At 37.4% G+C, this 19692-nt stretch overlaps 4 protein-coding genes across 6 annotated transcripts; all 4 read right to left on the bottom strand.

Annotated features, from left to right (window-relative positions):
- Nucleotides 1-368: 368 nt before the first annotated feature.
- LOC125578473 lies at nucleotides 369-1227 on the bottom strand. Its single transcript, XM_048741240.1, has one exon. The coding sequence runs from the start codon at nucleotides 1038-1040 to the stop codon at nucleotides 507-509; it is 534 nt and encodes a 177-aa protein (XP_048597197.1). The 5' UTR covers nucleotides 1041-1227; the 3' UTR covers nucleotides 369-506.
- Nucleotides 1228-4068: 2841 nt separating this feature from the next.
- Nucleotides 4069-10479, bottom strand: LOC106368181 (RNA cytidine acetyltransferase 2). Of its 3 annotated transcripts, XM_048741238.1 has the most exons (27): nucleotides 10421-10479; nucleotides 10194-10332; nucleotides 10008-10099; nucleotides 9742-9913; nucleotides 9550-9672; nucleotides 9289-9462; nucleotides 9096-9206; nucleotides 8877-9010; nucleotides 8681-8774; nucleotides 8380-8478; nucleotides 8153-8289; nucleotides 7933-8030; nucleotides 7419-7554; nucleotides 7236-7323; nucleotides 7057-7156; nucleotides 6933-6985; nucleotides 6524-6700; nucleotides 6396-6433; nucleotides 6147-6240; nucleotides 5892-6071; nucleotides 5697-5805; nucleotides 5538-5607; nucleotides 5314-5449; nucleotides 5104-5232; nucleotides 4888-5013; nucleotides 4565-4630; nucleotides 4069-4464 (listed from the first exon to the last, which is right to left on the bottom strand). In XM_048741238.1, the coding sequence occupies exons 2-27, from the start codon at nucleotides 10296-10298 to the stop codon at nucleotides 4225-4227; spliced, it is 3081 nt and encodes a 1026-aa protein (XP_048597195.1). In that variant the 5' UTR covers nucleotides 10299-10332; nucleotides 10421-10479; the 3' UTR covers nucleotides 4069-4224. The 3 variants fall into 3 exon arrangements, with proteins under 3 accessions (XP_048597195.1, XP_048597194.1, XP_013663541.1); XM_048741237.1 differs by having other exon boundaries at nucleotides 10194-10435; XM_013808087.3 differs by lacking the exon at nucleotides 10421-10479 and having other exon boundaries at nucleotides 7419-7542; nucleotides 10194-10414.
- Nucleotides 10480-13717: 3238 nt separating this feature from the next.
- On the bottom strand, nucleotides 13718-17638 carry LOC106368182 (TBCC domain-containing protein 1-like). Its single transcript, XM_013808089.3, has 9 exons — nucleotides 17076-17638; nucleotides 16195-16335; nucleotides 15629-16009; nucleotides 15403-15507; nucleotides 15132-15272; nucleotides 14598-14801; nucleotides 14414-14506; nucleotides 14219-14330; nucleotides 13718-14130 (listed from the first exon to the last, which is right to left on the bottom strand). The coding sequence occupies exons 1-9, from the start codon at nucleotides 17565-17567 to the stop codon at nucleotides 14087-14089; spliced, it is 1713 nt and encodes a 570-aa protein (XP_013663543.1). The 5' UTR covers nucleotides 17568-17638; the 3' UTR covers nucleotides 13718-14086.
- Nucleotides 17639-18163: 525 nt separating this feature from the next.
- On the bottom strand, nucleotides 18164-18831 carry LOC106363556 (peptidyl-prolyl cis-trans isomerase CYP18-4-like). The gene is made up of 2 exons (XM_048740542.1): nucleotides 18459-18831; nucleotides 18164-18369 (listed from the first exon to the last, which is right to left on the bottom strand). The coding sequence occupies exons 1-2, from the start codon at nucleotides 18829-18831 to the stop codon at nucleotides 18164-18166; spliced, it is 579 nt and encodes a 192-aa protein (XP_048596499.1).
- Between the last annotated feature and the right edge of the window lie 861 nt (nucleotides 18832-19692).

The following is a 19692-nucleotide window of genomic DNA, read 5'->3' as shown; positions in this document are numbered from 1 at the left end:
TACCATTTATATTAGAGGCAGTACTAATCAATCAATATACATATGTTAACGGTAACTATTCGCAATGAATTATGTTTCGTTTTTAAGACTATTGCACTTCCAACAGAGGTATTTTTTGTCTTTCAATTTTATCTCTTATTAAACTTTTTTTTTGTTTTGTTAGAAATGTTGATTCTGATCTTTGTTAGTTCCTCGTTTAATTATTTTCTTTAAACTCTCTCAAGATTGGGCATAGTTAAGTACTAGGCAAGTTGGATACAGTTTACCAAACACTAATCAAAACTCACAACTTAACTAGATGTGCCCAATTAGATGGACAAGATTATTTATTTGTTTTTACAATACCATGTTTCACTGACTACCCCAAAAGTTCCAACTTCTTGCACATTACCACCAAAACTTTCAAGATACACTTTCCCCACCTTGTGGCAATATTATCAAATCAAACTAGCTAAGATTTTACAACATGATTATTAATTAATGAGACAAAAGTCAAAATCTATGTTTCACAAACCCCTTTCTAACATTTCTTGAAACCTTCTGTAAGATTCGACTTTCTCGAGCAAGAACTTCTCGTGGCAATTAGCGATGAACATATCGGCCAAATGATCAATATCATCATCATCATTGGCTCCTGCATCATCTCTTACCTCTTCCAAATCCTCGACCTTCTTGTGCTCCAGCCACTCGAGGTAGCCAGAGAGCTGAGATTCATCATCTTCTTCACCATTGATGTCAGAGACAGAAAAAGGGAAAGGCTGAGGCACAGGAACAACATCAGAGGAACACCAGTTGTAGTGCAATCTGAACGACCCGAAGAAGATCTTGCGTTGATTCTTTGAAGCCTTTCTTGGAAAAAACATGGTGAGCTTTCGTTTCTTGTTGTTGTGTTTAGACATCTCTAGAAAGATTGATTTAGCTTTAGAGACAGCTCTAAGGAAACGGTAGAGAGGGTGTGCAAGGAGATTTTGGATTAAGGTTTTGAGTTTCATGGATGGTGATGAAGAAGATGATGAATATGATGATGATTTGAGCTGCATGACTTTAACACTCAAGAGAGATACTCTTTCTCACACTTATTTTGTGTGGTTTTTCTCTATGCATTGTAGTGATCAACACTCGTGGGACTTTATAAAGGATTTTTTGACTTTTTAGCCACTCATTTCCTTGTTATTTTCTGAATAAAGTTCTTGGAATAGTGGGCGTTTTTGTAATTTGCTTTTTCACGAAATGATTGTTTTTTTTTCTGTAACATGAGTGTAAATTTCCATAGAACTCCCACGAAATAAAGTGGATTTTGCTTATTTACTATGTTATTTTCTAATTCCTAGCGAGAAAATGTTGTTATAGACTTATTAAAAATATTTAAATGCGAAGAAGATCTTGTTAAGTTAATATTTAGGTGTGATATGTGTTAAGTTATCGATTAGGATGGACACGCAAAATAAATTGTGAAGCACATACACGTAATCTATCTATAGATACAATATATATTGATGTGCCTTCTTTGTATTTTATAGCATAAAAACCAAAATAATTTCTGGTTTTTAACAATTTTACTTGTTTTAGGAATGAAAAAAATTAAAAACAAACTATGTATATGTGTGGTGCAACACAAGAAGTAGAGTGAGCCACAAAAGGGTTTGGCTGAGGACTGAATTTTTAAACTCCTAATTAGGTATCGGGAAGAGCTCAAAGTCATTAAAACATTGCGTAAGGTTAAAGAAACCAAACACTTCCTATGATTTATTTGTGGTTATATTTATATTGTTTGTAACCTCAGATTCCCACCACTTCATGTTTCACTTCTGTTAATTTGATTTAATCTACTACAAACGCAGACAACCTTCTGATGATTCTATAATATTTTATAAACGTGATATAAATATATAAGTTATTGCTTGTGTTTGGTGATTTGAATAAGACCAAACCCCACCCTACAACTAATAGTAAATCTTAGTTTATACACTGTTCTTAACTTCAACCAAACTCCCACATTTCCCAAACTTAGATCGGATCAACAACATGATTTATTCTACACTTTCATTTTTCAGCCAAAGTTACTCTTGTACTTAGAAAGAGATGTAAAATATCATAAATAAACTTCAAAAATTGTAGGCAGAATGCCAAAGTATATTATATATATGACTTACAAAGTATATATGACTTACTCAAAGGTTGTTTTGTGATATCATCCAAGAATATATATATATATATATGAATTTATTTATTTTTACTATATTAATGGTTGTAATTAATTATGGCTTAATTATTGATTAATTTTTTTTGTTGGCTGGTGTTCATTTGGATCTACAAATGGATTAAATTTAGGCAATCGTATCAATGCAAATTAGGCCAAAGGTCCTTGTCGTCATGGAATCTTGGACCAGTTGCAGGAATTTATAGGGGTTCTTGAGGCCAAACAAATCCCAATAAGCACATGTCTTCTACACACAATCATATATCGTTAACTACATATACATTTAGCTAGTTTAGTGATTGATTCTATCAAATTAATCTCAAAAACACACATATTAGAAAATTATTAATTTTGGTAATACGCAAAATTTCATCCAGTTTTAATCCAAGTCTCAGATATGTAAAATTCGAAGGAGTTTTGTATGTAAATATATGAATTAGTTCACTATACGACGATTTCACTAATTTAAATTATCTTTTAAATATATAGCATTACTTTTTTGTGGATGATATAAATAAATGATTTGTCTGATCTTCATTTTTCAAATAGCCGCGAACGGCGCATAAGGCTTAAGCCTCGCTGAACACCTCAAAGACCGAGGATATATAAAACAAGTTAAATTATATCCTATAAGTAATTAATGTAATAAATCCAATGTGCTCTGGTCTAAATATATTCTTTTAAGAAATATTTTTGTAGACTTGGAAAAATAAATTAGACAAGAAATCAAAGTGGCTGATTTCCAGTTGATCGGCCACCTTAATCCCTGGAGCTTTTGTCTTTCTTACACTTAATTAAGCGTAAGGCCAAAATACACATGCAGAGCACATCTACTTTGTAAATTTTAGTTAATATAATCAGTCTTATTTAAAACTTCTGAACCATAGTAATAGTCTCTTATTATGACTCGGCGCAGAAAAGTAAATTTTCATGCAAATTTACACGTAAAATCTTTTCGTTGACGAACTTAGCTCTTTGGGGTCAATGTTTAAAAGGTCCTTCAGTGTTACACATTGGAAATAAAACTTTGGATAATATAAGTCATAACCATAATCTATAGTAACTCCAGGATTATATTAATTATCAGTCAATGCCTACGTGTATGTTTTCATTGAATCTTGTATTCATGCACGTATTAACTAACCATAAATTCCTACGATATATATACCCCAATTTCATTCATCAGAATATGAATTTAAAGTGATTAAATGTCATGTTTTTTTGGTGATATATAAGTAGGGAAAAGCAGAGAAAAGAAGAGAGTGGAGAAGAAGGAAAGGTAAGAAAGAGGTGTCTGTCTCCAAAGTGCATCAGCAAGGCGTGTGGAGAATCCATGGATGACACAGAAGATGAAAGAGTTGGTATCTCTCTTTTAACCACTCTGCAACTGCTCCTTCCATCATTTTTATTTCTCTAATTTTTTCTACCTGTGTTAATTAGCTAGGTTCCATGCACTCAAAGTTGTATACGTGAAGTTTTGGTCTATTAAAGGAGTAACGTAAGAAAGTTGAAATGTTTGAAGCTAAAAGGGGTTAGAGAGAATCAAATTGATAAAGAGAGAGTTGGTTATCAGAAACACACTTGATAGAGAGTTTGTCAAGTCATAGAAGAAATCGAAATGGAATTAACAATAATCATTGAACATCATTCATTACATCACATCTCTTACTAAACTTCAATCATTTGCACATGTCTTCATCATCTATTGTATCCACCTCCTCTGACTCGATCTAAGCCATCATATACACACTTCAAAGGTTTAATGTGGAGATTTGGAGTGGTTTAACATGACACATATCATATCTCCCTGCTGATCTCTCACTCATTAAGACATTAGAATATAGCGATCCTTTTTTGCTAACTAAACCGATTAAAAAGTAATTTCATCAAGTTTTAAACCATTTCTGATTATAAAATCAAGATTACAAAATCAAGATTACAACAAATATAACCAAAATTTTTGAATATTATGATTCATCATTCATGGTGAAAACTGTTTTGATCATTGCAAATAAAATTACTCTTCAGGCTTTTCTCTTCTTGGAAGATTTGGATTTAGACTCAGAGGAATGCTTATCCTTGCTTCTCTTTTTGGTGGATTTAGCAGAACCATTTTGATTCTCCAATTTGGCAGACTCAATACTGACAATACCACTTGCAGGGATCTTTGAATGTTTCAGAGCCTCAGCTTCTTTGTCTCCAATTACATATTCTTGAAACTCTGCATCCATCGATCCTTCAGTCTTCTCTTCCATCATTTGTTCCTTTTAAAACACGCAAGGACAATTTCTTCTAAGTTATAACCGAAGCAAGAAACACATATATAACATTTTTTACATGGGAACGAGAAGGTAGGACAATTACCTCGACTTGTTTTGCTCCTTCTCTGAGATCATCATCAACCGATACATTGTGAGGTTCAAGCACTCTCTGCAACGATGAACCGTAATTTAGCCTTTACAAAACAGATGGACACTACTCACTAGGAAACACAAAACTATCAAAATAACTTGAGACTTTTAGTTAGTCTTGTTCTCTCAGGAATACTCAGAGTTTAAACCATATGTTGCACACAAGGCAATAGCATCAAAGATCCAAACTCTGTTCTCGATTCTGTAAATGTGTTTTCTTATGATCATTATTGATGGATCAATTACTGAGAGAAGAAAACAGCAAGGAGTAGTTACCCTTTGCAAACGAGGGCGGGTTAATTCAATCTCCTTTGCTGCAATCCCGTTCAGATACTTGTATAACTCCCTTAAGACTTTCAAGAGAAGAGAGTGTATCTGTCCCCTCTCCAACTGCATTTGTCTCTGCAAAATCAAATATTCAAATGCGTTGGCACGTTTTCTCAACATGATGTGGCGAAACATAATGAAGCAAAATAGTGTAAAACACATTACCTCAATGCTAGAGAACTCTGTCTCCTGCAATCCCAAGCACAGCAATACTGATGCCTGAACATATGACAGTGATACAGGGATCTTCTCTTCAAAATACTGATGTGCCAATGTTTTGCAGATGTCATAAACCTTTCAACCATAAGACAATGAAACTGGTTACAAACAGAAAGCAGTTAACCTAAGTTCAGTTCTAAAAAACGAAATGCTAACCAGATTGAAGTCGGTCATATTGTTGGTGAATACTCTGAGCCTCTCCATATCAAATGGAGAAAGTACACCGTCAAGTGTCTTCAAAAATCCGTCTGATGAATCAATCCCTGTGAAGTTGATCTTGGGGTTTAAGACACTGCACAAAGAATGATATGACAAATTAAATAATCATATGAAATTGATATTACTGCAAAATAATGACAAGAAAGTGTTAGTGTTTTTACCTCATTGCAAGTTTATAATCCATCTTCTTGAATTTATCACTCAAAAGCTTAGAGAACCTTATCCGGAAATCTGAACAAAGCAAAATAAGTTGTCAAACATCAATGATACACTAGGAAGATCAAGAAAGTTTTCAGTTCTTGATCAAAGAATCAACAAACCTTTATAGAAGGGAGCAAAGAAACCCAACTCCTCGGACTCGTTGACTTCTAGCTCGTCATTCTTTAAAGGTTTTAAAAGCATGCTTGTGTGCTCACCAGTCACAGCACTCTGATCCAAGCACAAGAAATAAACTACTGTTAGAAAACCACTACAAGAAATGGCAATCAAGGAGAAAGGATGGATGTATTCTCAACTGGGATCTGGCTAACGTAGAAAGGAGCAAAATTTTGCTTTCTCCAGAACCGGAATAGGTCCAAAGTAAGACCAAAGGAGACACCAATGTAGTGGAGCCTCTCAGGTCGTCTTTCATTGAGTGGAACCAGTAGAGGTGGAAGATTTGTGCGAGGCTTTACTTGCTCCTCGAGCATGGAGACCTGTCAAGAAGGAGCCAATTAAGCATGTAAACAAGAGAGAGATGGCCCACACAGATATTTAGAAAAACTAGAAACCTTCTCAGCAGCCTCAGTAACTCTAATGGGTGAATGCTCAACATCAGCTTCATTATCTGCTTCTAAGATTGGAGAAATCTGGCCCTCAAAATATCTGCAAATGTCGATCAGCATAGTAAGGAAGAGCAGCATTATTTGTTTATGAGTATGACCACACCAAGTAAAGAGCACAAAGTCTAAATTGTCCAGCACAGAAGCTAACACTGATATAATCATAACAAATTCGTGTATGCATTTTCATTAGATTACCTGGTTAAGAGCTCAACTGCAGCAGAACCATATCCCATCTACAAATAAGGCAAACATAAACTTCTCAATCCCACACGAAACCTAACTGGAAGAGGTAAAAACATGCGCCATAAAGAAAGAAAAACTACCTTCATGGCGTTAGGGTGGACTGCTATGCGTACAATCCGAGCACCAGAGAGATGTGGAAATTCAATGTCCCGGAACTGTTCACAGAATTTCCATGGAATCTGGTCTCCATATGGTGAATGACCATCTCTTAAACTTTTGAGAGCTGAGCTCTGAGATATCTGTCCTTCCAGACAGACCTGAAAAATACCAATTACGATGATGCTTAAAAAAATCACATAGATCAAAAAGCGACAAGCTAGTAACGACTACGTATGACAAAATGTGGAAAAGAGCAGTCAAAACAGTTTGATAGATGTCTTTATAAGTCTATATTTATGAAGACTGTTGATTACTTGATTCACTGTTCTAAATTAAACTGTTTTGTGTTTCAATGGACACCTAAGAAGTCAATGTTCAAATAATCTTTACCTGGATAACACAGAGTATATCAGGAAGTTTGCTTTGGGACTCATCAACAGGCCCTGTGTTTTAAAGGCAGTTAGGCATAGTTCTGAAAATATAAGTAGGTGGGGGAAAAGGAAAAATTGCATACCAAGTAAAACAAATAAATGATGTGCAGGAGCATCAGCCAGCAGTTGAAGATCATTAGGAGAGTTCTTGTAGTGGGACGAGACACATAGCGCCATCATCCTCTGTAGGATGCACTTATATCAGTATCTTGTCAAAATACATGTAACAGAAGAATGTACGGATCCAATCAACACCATTTACCTGTAGAAACAGTTCACTATCTTTGTGATAAGAAAAGAGCGTGTCTCGGTTGACATAATAGAGATCACATTCACTTGGCGGAGGATGGCTACACAAAAAGAAGAATGAGGATGAATCAATAAAAAACATTTATAGACGATTAGTACCGCAAGAAAAGAGAAAACTTCAGTAGAATATGCAGACCATGAAGGATTGGGCAGACTAGTAGCAACGTCAAGGCAAAGTAAGCCATTTAGCCAGGATTCTATTGGATCTCCGGAAGCGTATCTAATAGACTCATTAAGTTCTATCTTCTTGAAAAGACAACCTGCCAAAGTAACTTAAAAGAGTCAGAGGATTCTCCCAAGTAATGAATTTATCAGATATACTAGTAAAGTGGGCTACTTATGCATGGAACTTGAATTAATCTTTCCATGCTTCTTGGAGGAGAAAATGAAAATGAAGGTAACGCTCTTCAAGAGGAACGTTTACATATATTACTCAAGCTACAATTACATTGAGCTCACTGCTAAACATAGGAAATGAAAATTTTATAAACAAATGCTAGAAGCATTACACTTTTCCTTCCTAACCACAAACATGCATCTGCGCCATGATTCTAGGAAAGATGAGTTTATTCTCTTAAAGATGAGCCTCTAAAAACATTCCCTCATAATTTTCACATCCAAGAACGAAAGCAAGAAGCATAAACTAATACCAGAAAGAGAGCCATCAAGACCAGTGGATGGAGCCCGGCTTTGCTCATCTAATTGTTGGAGGAGTTTCAGTGATAAAGATCTACCAGTTCCTTCATACCTTTCAACAAAAAGAAGAAGAAACAAGTAAAATCAGTAGCATGAGTATCCCTGAATTGAAACCAAAGCATGCATATAACTCCCACATATTATGGAAATAACATCAAACTATGTTTCACATACCCGCTGACAGTTGACGATAGGAAAACTAAATAAGGACCAAGCAAAGACTTCACAACTGGTAAAGGGATAGCTGCCGCTTCATCAATAACCAACAACTCTACTTGTGAGAGCTTCTCATGCTCGTGAGGTTGTATATACTAAATGAAAAAAAAACATGGAACGTGTCAGAGATAGACACATATCACAGCTGAAAGACTATGAATTAATTAACTGAGGAATGAACAAACCTGGATAGTTTGTCTATGCTGCTTGATGATATTTATCCGTACAATAGCTTTTTTGAAATCAGGATTCGCACTTTTCACAACATCATAATCAAGGTGCTCCTTTACAAAGAGAGAGCAAAAGGTATTTCAGAAACATATATGACCACATTGCAAAGCAGAATGACATTCTTCTTATTTGAGCTAGCATAAGCCCAATATTCAGTGATTATCTCAATAAAAATGCATGTCTTTCACCTTGAAGGTTTTACTTAATGAAATGGAACAAGTGCTAATAGTCTATAGGAAAAGAAATTTGCTTTACCTTATATTCAAGTGCATCAAAACCTTTGCAAACAAACTCAAAGAATGTTTTCAAGTTGTCAGGGCTTGGTGCAGTAATGTAAATGTTTGAGTACCTAAAAGCCAGAAAAAAAAAACACACACACACACCAATAATTTAACAAATATCCCAGAGAAAAATTAACCGAGAGCAAATGAACATATGGAAGTAAAATTACCCAGCAGCTACGGCACCGGCAACAGCTAAACCAAGTGCAGCAGATTTTCCACGCCCTCGACTAGCAATCAAAGCAACTATGCTGCGAAGAGCCTTATCCAGAATTGCATCAAAGAAAGTGACAACAGCTTTACCCTACAAAAAATAAATGCAGAATCTCCATTAAACATCAGCCATAAGACAAGCAAGACAATTACGCAAGCAATTCATAGCATTGAACCTGATCCAGTGTACAGCATTTCTTGATCAAAGGACCAACTGGAAAATCATCACTTAGTTCATCTTTCAAAATCTTCAGCTCCCGTTCTGCCTCAGAGAGCCCCTCGGAATCCTGTAAGTAGCACACAGTATTGAAGAGTTATCATTGGAGTTTTAGAGAATATATTTGTCACAATGGAGGCTATAAAGATTACCATTTCTGTAGGAACTGGAGTAATAGATCTGATATGCGAGGAAAGCGGCAATATATTCAGCTCGTCATCCATGACAACACATGCTTTGCATGAAGCAATTGATAGCAGGAAACGTTCATTGAATCGTCCGGCAGCTTCAGAATGGGACTCGGTTCTGAATCTGTCATGGACATCCTAATAAGATGATATAAACAGCAATTAGTCAATGTTTAAGCCCCCATTCTCTTAAGAGTAAGCAATAAATAAACATGTGGTTCGTACCATAACCATGGTGCAAAGACTAGTAAGCGATGTAAGTGATCGTAATATCAATACAATCATCCCACCACCTTCCACAGTCTCAATCGTCCTTGCTAGTAGATTGGGAGTCAAAGCTTCAAAATCCTGAATTTATCATTACCCACAAATGAATCAGTAACCTTTAGTAAAACATTTAAGAAGAGACAAAAGTACCTGTAAGATGCACATGCCGAAAGTGTTTCCAAGAATTCGTTCAGAATCTTTGTACAAGCAATGAGTAACTCTTCCCACATCAAGCAAACGCGAGAAGGCGTCAAGCTTCTCAGGGTCCAGCTGTCCTCTCTCCCTCAACCTCTTCAGCTGCTTCGTACGCTTCTTCTTATGACTGACAATCATCATTCACGACAAAGTTATCAACTTTCAATCCACACTCTCCAGAGCTAAAACAAGAATATGAATTCTAAAGCTTGAGACTTTACCTGCTGATGTCAAGTTTGTCCTTGTAGCACCACAAGACACTGGGATTAGACTTAATCACTGCCTTTGACAACATGTGGTGGAGGTTCACAATCTGTTAAGAGAAGAAACAAACACACACAAGTTTAGTGGGGATGTTGTGAGTGAAAAGTAGAGAGCTTTAGAGCAAGGAGTGGGGAACACGAGACCTGGTCACGAGACTTGTCACCGATGATGACAAACATGGAACGGTGTCTCAGTTTAACACCGTTCTCAATTAGAGTCCTGATACGTTCGTCTACCTTCTTCCTCATTCTTCTTCTTCCTTAATCCTATTCTATTAGAGCTCTGAATCGAAGAAAAAAATGAAATTAGGGTTTCGAAATTGTGCAGTAGGGTTTAATGAGGGAAGGGAGGAAAAGAGACGATGACACACACAGACAGAAACTGAAAACGACCGGAAACTACTAGGGTTTCCGACAAATTGTGTAGCAGGGTATGTCGAGAATCGAACCCACCACCTGGCGGTTTATTTATAAACATCGCTAAACCAGCTGTATTTTTTAAAGATTGTAATTGGGCCTAAGCCCAAACTCACTGGGCCTTAGCCCAAAGTCACATAAGAAAAAAGTATATGCTATTTAATATCTTTTTGAAACAACGCGGTCACGCGGCTATTATCCGACCAGAGCAGAGCAGACCAGGTTCGAAACGAAAACGAGTAGAATGCGAAACCACGCGCCTAGTGGAGCGGGTGGGAGAAAACTGTATCCATCTTCGACGGGGTTTAAGATCTATTTTGAGTCAGTGAGAATGGTGAAAGTGAAGAGGAAAGCGTCATCCTTACGTTTTTTTCTCTCTTAAGCTTCTTATCACAGAGAGAAATAACTAATCTCTTGTGAACAGAGTAATCAGTAGAGGCGAAAAATGCTCTTTAGCCGGCTATGAAAATGCAACATTTTTGTTCTAGTAATATCTTGCAAATCAAAAGAAAGATGCTTTAGATTGTGTACTAAATTAAGCAAAACACACAAAAAATAAATAGAAGCAATCTGATACACACAACCCAATGAAAACTCAAGTAGACAGATTCTGATGGATACATGACACCAACCATGAATAGAACTTCCCATACCCTCTTTTGAAAAGAATTAACTATATGTTGATGCCTAAAAGATCTTATCAAAACTATATGTTGTATGCTACTTAAAACCAGACAGTGACGGGCTGATGCCTTTAACTTGGGTAGTATTTTAATGGTTTTGGCTCTTGCATCTTTTAAAATTTGTCTTTAGTGATAAAAGCTCTTTGTTCACACATCCAACAGAAACACACGTTTACTTATTTTAAGAATCAGACTAAAACATTAACATCATCATCAAGAGACTGAGATTAAAACATCAACATCATCATCATTTGATATACTATGGAAAATTAGCAAAGTTATTTGTTTCTGGGCTTAAAATTACTTGTCACACTATAGTTTTATATGTATTCTCATTTGATATTGATCAATAATATGAACAACATCATTATTAGAAATGAAAATTATAAAAAAGGAAACACAAATATTATTGAAAGAAACCAAGAAAGACGGTACAACATAGCTTAGTTAGAAAAGATAATGGTATCATGCAAGTCTTATTATAGATAGCTTTTGCATAGACAGACTGAAAACATCGTAACGCTTATAGCATTACTCGCCATTTCCACTTCTCCTCATTTGCGTCCCCGTGGGTTGTTGTTGTGTCCTCTGCGGTGAGGATGTGGATTCTGCTTTCTTGTATGATATTTGCCGCACATTCCACATTTGACTGTGTCCGTCTCCAAGATCGCCCTTAGTTGTTGGGTCGACGTTATCGCAGTCGCTTCACGGCTAACGTTGTTTTCTCCGGTGGTGGCGCCTGCGGGGAGGGAAGACTGAGTTGAGGATGATGAAGTTGAGTTGTTTTGCGATGAAGACATCTTCTTAGGGTCTGCTTTGGCTTAATCAAACAAAGATCCATTAATAAAATACTTTAAAAATGAGAGAGAATATATATAGAAATGAAATATGATTTAGAAGAAAACTATGAAGTAACCTAGCCATAGAAATGAGGACACGAAAAGAAGAAAATTATATAACTACAAGACATTAACCAGAATGAAAGAGACTAGGTACTGGCAAATACTATATGCATATGCAAATACACATTACCTCAAAGAAAAAACTATGAAGTAACCTTAGAGATGTGAGGACATTGAAAAAATAATATAATTTAGCAAAAAAAAATAATAATAATTATATATATATATATATATATATATATATATATAACTACAAGACATTAACCAGAATAAAAGAGACCAAGTATTGGTAAATATTATATGCATATGCAAATACACATTACCTCAAAGAAAATTTATATATTTTTTTTTTCTCTTGCTTTGTTGCTCTGCTCTTTTAATATTTGGAACCGAGTCTTGTAGATTCTCGATATATATAGCTGCAAGTTTTTTCATTTTTCATGATTTTTAAAAAAAAGAAAGAAAAAATATTCTTCCATGGTTGTTGCTAGCTAGTTGTTGTAGACCCTTCCTCATGGTCATTGACTCACTGGTGAGCTACTAATCAAAACTAAACGTGGAGAAAATTTTAAATTATGACATTTTATATTTATTTTATCTCATCAATAAATATAAATTTATGTTGGTAGTTGTTGTAACATTTAGTCTTTCCTCATGCATGGTCATTGACTCATTGGTCAGCTAGAATGGAAACTGAAATACCCAACTAGAATTGGAAAGAGGATAAATGTAAATGGGCTAACTTCGGATAAAACCTTAAATGAGTTTCGTTTGTTCTCGTTCTATTTGACATGTTCACATCTCTTTATGCAGATTGCTAGAACCAGAGAGTGAGATTGATACGCGACGTAATCACCAACACATCAGCAATCTTAATTTAATTACAAAAGAATAGAAGAAAAATCACATGAGTTACTCCGAGGTAAAGACAAAACAACAATATCAAAAAGAAGTTTTGCTTTTATGTTATATATAAAAATTCATGGAAACCACCATGTTCTGTCCCGAAGATGAGATTTTCAAAAGATAAGAGGACAAAAACGAGGAATTGAAAAGCCAAAAGGAACAAATATAAAACATGACCAAAGCATAAAGAAAATAATAATCTAAGGAAAAAAGCTTTAGTGGAATGTTATGTGCAGATAAGTTAACGTGGTGATGAGTTTAGATTCCAAACTACAAATCAGGCTGGAGGGGTCTGGGCCGTGTGACGCGGATCGGTAAGAGGCCCATTACGAGCAAGAAGAGATCCATCCAAAGAGCCGGAGATGGCGGAGCGGTTGCGGATACGAAAAAGACACCTTGAAAACTCTAGAGAGAGTTATACCCATACATCAACTTTGTTTTCACTAAGTCTTTTTTCTTATCGATTCCGCTTGTAATATTCGATCTCATTTCATTCATTCATTCATTATATTCACTTTTATTCATCAATAAAGTCCATCTCTGCCTATTAAAAACAGATTACATAGTTGTTTTTAAAGATATTGTTGTTTATATCATTTTATCTTCACTAGATTAAACTCTCGATCACTATCAAATATAGATTTTAGGATTTACAGTCGTCATCATCATCATCATCAAGAGTTTGAGATTAAAACATCAACATAAGCATCATTAATATATACTATCTATCAAAGCATTGAGTAATATGGCAATTAGCAAGTCCTTAAAAACTCTTTTGTGAGTAATTCTTCACCTACCTGCTTATGCTACTGCAAACAGTACCAGTTCAAGGAACACATCATGTTCTGTCCCGAAAAGAGGACAAAGACGAGGAATTGAAAATGTCAAAAGGAACAAAGATTTAACATGAACAAAGCATAAATAAAGAAAACAATAATCTATAGGAAAAAGCTTTAGTGGAATGTTCTGTGCAGATAAGTTACGTGGTGGTGCGTATAGATTCCAAACTACAAATCAGGCTGGAGGGGTCTTGGGTTTCTTCACTACCAGCAAATATGCCAAAATGATCGAGAGAGAGAGAGAGCTCTACAGAAACGAGACATCTTCCATTTGGTTCATTTGTTCATTATTAGTCACCTTGTAGGCAGTAAAGCTGCCTTATATTTCCACTTGCTGTAATATTCACACCAGAAACATAGAGATAGTCAAAACCTAATGATGCATATAAACTTTGTGTGGGGATTGATTTCGAATTTCTTACCATAGAGCCAGTCTTTGAAATACACATGGAGTGCGCTTGATAGCTCCTTTTTCCGGTTTTCTTCCAGAGGCGTTTCTCTTAGCGATTGTCTTGTTTCTTCCAAATTCTTAAGCTGGATGAAACCAAAAGTAGGAGAGTTAAAGAAGATGCGGACAAGTGCTTCGTTTCTTATTATAAGAAAACATAAAAACATACGTTTCTCTGCTGAGCTGCCATATAAGGGTCTGGCAATGGAAATGGATTGTCTTTAGTCGAACCAATTTCCTCGCCGTTAAACCAGTTTGGGATCTTCACCACAGGTAAACACGTGATTAGATGTTTCGTGAATATCATTTACCAGTTATTGGAGTCAAATGAGACTAGCAAAAAGAGAGTCTACCAAAAAGTTAATGAACTGGTCAGGGTCTACACAAGCAGCTGATTCAGCCTGTGCATCAGCAACACCGGCAGGATGCGACAGTGAGTCATGTGGATCCACTGCTCCCAGTGCCAATGGTTTGTCCCATTTGTTGATAGTTGCCTCAACCCCTACCTCGCTCATGTGCTCCTCCAAATGAGAGTAATATGTATTATATGGAGCGACCTGGAACAAAATCAAACAATTTTTACTAGAACCACTAGATATCAGACAGTGTTTGTATTTCCAGTAGTGAAAGGAAACCTGTGACACCCTATCAAGCAAACATAAGACCAAAGAGGTGTTTCTTAACCAATATAGTGAGCGAAGATGTTTCCATTAAACACAGTTCACATGTCTAGTAGAGCATACTAACCATAAAAACTACTAAAAAGTCTCACATCTTCACTAATTTTGGTTTTGTATCATAAAGGTGTGGAAGAGTTGCGTATGCACGGTGAAGTATAATATAAAACTTGTAAAATCAACCCTCGAACTTAGAGAAGGAAGCTTCACCTGCAGTTTGTGGTTATCACCAACAATTAGTGGTCGCTGATTGACTCCCAAGAAGAATACACATTCACGGCAATTGGCAATGCACACACGTTTGGCAGCTGCAATCACATGAACTCTCTCACAGTGCTCAACCCTTAATGCCTGCAAAAAGAAATCAGAAAACAGATGTGCTGCATCTTTTAGTAAAATTCGGTAGATATAATAACCTGTTAAAACTTGACTTGAATATCTCCTTTAAAGATAGAGTGGAACGGAGTATTGTGTCCGATACCTTGCCAACAGCTCCCAGAACTATAGTTGTATCAGAACATCCATGCACAGTTGCATATCTCAATGGCGCCAAAAGATAAATAACAGAATCATGGCAATTGACAACCTGCAAATACACATAACATGTAGTTGCCATGAGTGTACAGAGAGACCGTATAACGCAAGTCAACTGGAGCAGGGAATATTCTAGCTATAGTAAAAAAGTAAGTCATTTTTCTTAAGCGAACCTTCACAGATCTACCCCTAAGATCGGAGGCCTGCTTAACAAGTGAAGTCTTGGAGACTCCTTCTATTAAACACGGGCCTCTATCACTAGGTGCAACCTTGTTCGGAGCTTCACAAGCATCTGACATAGCATCATCTTGATCAGAGGCATTAGAAGGCCCGTTCTCTTTTCCAGAAATTCTCTCAGTAATGCTTTCTAAGGCAGAAGCTATGTTTTGCAGAAGCCAGTCATGCACTTGCGAAGCAGGGACTGGAACAGCAGGCATATCCGGATCAGAATTTGCGAAAAAAGGAGTAGCTTGGCTCAGTGGAGATATATCAGATCCCTTGTCGCCAAACTGAACAAGAAAACCCAGGTGCTCAAAGGCCTCCATAGAGAGAACCTGAAGGATGTAAATAAAACAATTAATAGTTTCAACATTATGAAACAATCATCTAGCTTGAAAACTGTATTCTCTCTCATTCCCTCAAAACTTCTCATCCCAAGATTCTCAACGTTAGTAACTAATCTCAACGTTAGTAACTAACAGACTAATCTTAACAAAGATATTGAAATACAAGCGCATACCAATGATTCTTCTCCTTCTCCTTCTACAGGCTCTGCAAGGAGAGAAATGATATTTGCTAAATGTTTTTGTAGATATGACAACTGATGAGCTTCATCATCTGCTTGCGACGGCATAAACCTACGGCTGTTGCTGCGAACAAGCTGTAAAATGATCAAAAAAAAAAAAAATAGCTAACGCTTTAGACCATGTGATGGGGAATGGAGACTGAAAGTCAAAATACTGTTGAAACACGGACAAGAACAGTTACTGTTGAAACACGGACAAAAATAAAACACAGATGACTGTATTCTAAAAGACACGATAGAACAGCCCTACCACAAACAAGAGTGGAGACTGAAAGTCAAAATAAAAGAACACAACGCATTATCACCAAATAAATTACTTCGAATGACCAATCATAACAAAGCACAGCGAAAAAAAGAAACAGAACTGAAACACCCATAACAAAGCAAGCTGGCGACTGTTTGACTTCAGCCTATAGACTAACCTTACCCAAAGTTCACCAATGAAAGGACACTGACAATTAAGAGAAGATAAAAAAATGAACAGGCTACTCAAATGCATATAGGTACATAAAACCTAAAGCATATGTCCATAGCAAATGTGTTTCAAATTTTCAACTACATAGACGTTAACATTAGCATTCTTAGTTACTTCAAATAAATTGATATGACAAGACAACAATCCTCCACCACAAGACAATATGCATAACCACCTTCTTCAATTGAGTATTATTACAAACATATATCTAATCAACTCAAAGAACCGCCCAAGTTTCCAATTTCGCCTAACTCTTAAGTTCAAGGTACATCAAAACCAAAACTTTTAACTTGCATTGCAAAAACTACAGTTGAATTCAATTCAAAGTAAGAAACTTTGCCTGAATTGGAGACAAGGCAGACAAGTAGCCATCAAAAGCCGAAGTCGAAGGCCACACATCAGCCACCGCCGCAGAGTCCTTATGCGTCCTTGGCAGCAACTTCTTATACGACTGAATATACAGAAACAACACTAGATCCCTCAAGTCAGCTCCCACGGACTCAACCTCCTCCGGTTTCGCCCCAACCAGAGGATCACCCTCGGAGTGAAGCACCGAGCCGAGAGTCTCGAGGACGAGGCGCGCGTGGTCGCCGGAGATCTGGAGAGCTTCGGCGATTACGCCCGATCCGACGCGGTTGTTCGACGCGGCGTCGGCTAGCTTCTGCTTCACGGGAGCTAGGGTTTGGATCGGGTCGGCGAAAACGAGCTTCTGGATCGGGAGGAGCCCGTGCTCGAAGGAGACACGTCGAGGGTGGATTGTTGGATTCGGGTTCGGGTTTGGGTCTGGAGGAGGTGGGGATTGGTCGATGAGGTCTTGGTCTTCTTCGATCATGGCTCCTTCGTGTGTGAAGTTGCAGATCTTTTCTTTGGGTGACGAATCATATGGGCATTGAAGGGGGAAGAGAAGAGGGGAGAGTGTTGTAGTGCGGGCACGTGTATGCTATTAATCTACGTCTTTGTTTCTGTCGCCGTCGGATTAAACCGTTGATCAGAACTGTGACACGTCAGACGAGAATGATTCCCTTTTCATATTTTCAAAAGATGCAGTTTATCATGTAAACTACTAATACATACTCTTTGATTAAATTGTTTGAGAGTACTTGAAGAAGAATCGGTCGCACATCAAAGGTTCCATGTATTATATGCATTTTTCAATGGCGTTTGGCTAAGCTTTTAACGAAGGGGATATGTGTCAATGGGCCATTCAGTTTGGGTCAAGAACGTTACAACCTCATTTGGTGGAGAACTCACTGCAACACTTAGACCTCGTTGAACAAATGCAGTATCTTTACGTTCGTGTTGTCAAGGCTTAGCATTATTTAATGGTATCCAGTTTAAAACTAAAAGGTAACAACGACACCAAACCAAAAAAAAAACAAAAACAAAGACAAGCTAAGTAAATGTGACGAGGGCCTTTCTCCTTCATTTTCATGTGCCACCGAGTGCACGACGTGCCATGACCAGCGACGCTAGTGCATTGCCTCTAACATATCCACTCTGATATGCATAGGTCTCCTTTGCCATTGCGGCCTCCATATGGGCGATCTTCAGCTGGGCAACTCGTAACTGATTCAGCAACTTCTGTAAACTCACCGGTGCAGAGTAGCCCGAAATAAAGGCAGAGTAATCCACCACTGTCGACACAGCATAACCACCAGATATCTCACCGCAGTCGGCGATCGTCACGACCAACGCGAGCCATCACATCAAGTCCGTCCAAAACCCGTCCAAACGCTGGGCACTCCTTCATGTGGAGCATGAACTAAGATCCGTTGGTTCCCGTAGAGAGAATGCCTGGACGGTCGTGCTTCCTGACGCAGTCCTCCTTGTGGGCCGTAGATGGACTCGCCTCCAAGTCCGTTACAGTGAGTGATGTCTCCGCCGAACCAAATATGATCTGGGATTATGCCGTGGATGATAGTTCCTTTGTAGTGGAGAGGCATGCCGGACTCCCCTATGCCTCTCTCGCCGGTACAGAGGGCCCGGAAGTTCTCCGCCGTCAAAGGGTTCGTGTCGGCGAAGAGCTCTATAACGATACGGCCGACCGTTTTGGAGCTGACGGAAATGTCGAGGAAAACTCTAGGGTTATTCGCCATGATCACAGGTTTTGGGGTTTCGATGCTGATTTTGCACGCATCACTTTTTTTTTAAAAACAAGCTTTTAAGTAGGGAGATCACAAAAGTTAATGGGTCCAGATTAGTTTTACGGGCCACGTTAAAAATGGCAGCCGACTCATGGCTAGCTGGATAGCTCTAGGCCTGGTCGTTCGGATCTTTTCATCGGGTTTGGACCGATTCCTTTCGGATCCAGATCCTTCGAATCTTAGATATTTGAATTTAATAAGTATTTATAAATTTTTGATTCAGGTTCGGATCGGTTCTTTTCGGATCCGAATCGAATCCCTTATATACTAAAGCACAAGTCACCTAGCCAATCAAATTATGCCACGTAAGATATGTTTATAATTAAAAAATAATAATCAAACCAGATAATGCTTAAGGAGAAAAAAGTGCTTAAGAAAAAAATTAACCGTATCTATTTCTTGAAACAGCCCACGATCCACGATCTTATGCTTTTCAATTTTAATTGCTCCTATATTTTCCAGATTCAATACGTAAACAAAAGAAAAACTCCAAATCAGTCGTAACAGAGATATGCTCATTCTTCTATTTCAAAACCTATGAATGTTTTGAACTAGAGCACGGTTCAATTTCGGAGTAAAGGGATCTCAACAACTCATATATAGCAGTGACGCTATCTTATTGCTTCATCAGAACAGGCTGGAGATTCAGTAAGACCCGCCAGAAAGAGAGGAGGAAGAAGATAAAAAGCAGACTACGTGGTAAAATCACAGGAAGGCCTTTTTATAAAAATAAAGAGGTTCTATTAATTCACCACCTAAAAGATCAGGCTGTTAAAAGGTATTTTTACTACATAGATATATCTTGAAAACACT

This window comes from Brassica napus, chromosome A9 (assembly GCF_020379485.1).
Source record: "Brassica napus cultivar Da-Ae chromosome A9, Da-Ae, whole genome shotgun sequence".
NCBI lineage: Eukaryota > Viridiplantae > Streptophyta > Magnoliopsida > Brassicales > Brassicaceae > Brassica > Brassica napus.
Note: the sequence above shows the minus strand (reverse complement) of the source record. Positions and strands in the feature narration are given on the sequence as shown.

What these genes read in the sequence shown, in the direction of transcription:
- LOC125578473 (XM_048741240.1), bottom strand. Translation starts at nt 1,040, where the DNA reads ATGCAGCTCAAATCATCATCATATTCATCATCTTCTTCATCACCATCC.
- LOC106368181 (XM_048741238.1), bottom strand. Translation starts at nt 10,298, where the DNA reads ATGAGGAAGAAGGTAGACGAACGTATCAGGACTCTAATTGAGAACGGT. An exon ending in GTCTTTGCACCATGGTTATG is followed by an intron (nt 9,463 to 9,549) that starts GTACGAACCACA and finishes TCATCTTATTAG; the next exon opens with GATGTCCATGACAGATTCAG. An exon ending in AATGCTGTACACTGGATCAG is followed by an intron (nt 9,011 to 9,095) that starts GTTCAATGCTAT and finishes TATTTTTTGTAG; the next exon opens with GGTAAAGCTGTTGTCACTTT.
- LOC106368182 (XM_013808089.3), bottom strand. Translation starts at nt 17,567, where the DNA reads ATGATCGAAGAAGACCAAGACCTCATCGACCAATCCCCACCTCCTCCA. An exon ending in TTAGGGGTAGATCTGTGAAG is followed by an intron (nt 15,508 to 15,628) that starts GTTCGCTTAAGA and finishes GTGTATTTGCAG; the next exon opens with GTTGTCAATTGCCATGATTC. An exon ending in GTGATAACCACAAACTGCAG is followed by an intron (nt 14,802 to 15,131) that starts GTGAAGCTTCCT and finishes ATTTTGTTCCAG; the next exon opens with GTCGCTCCATATAATACATA.
- LOC106363556 (XM_048740542.1), bottom strand. Translation starts at nt 18,831, where the DNA reads ATGGCGAATAACCCTAGAGTTTTCCTCGACATTTCCGTCAGCTCCAAA. An exon ending in AGTGCCCAGCGTTTGGACGG is followed by an intron (nt 18,370 to 18,458) that starts GTTTTGGACGGA and finishes CTGTGTCGACAG; the next exon opens with TGGTGGATTACTCTGCCTTT.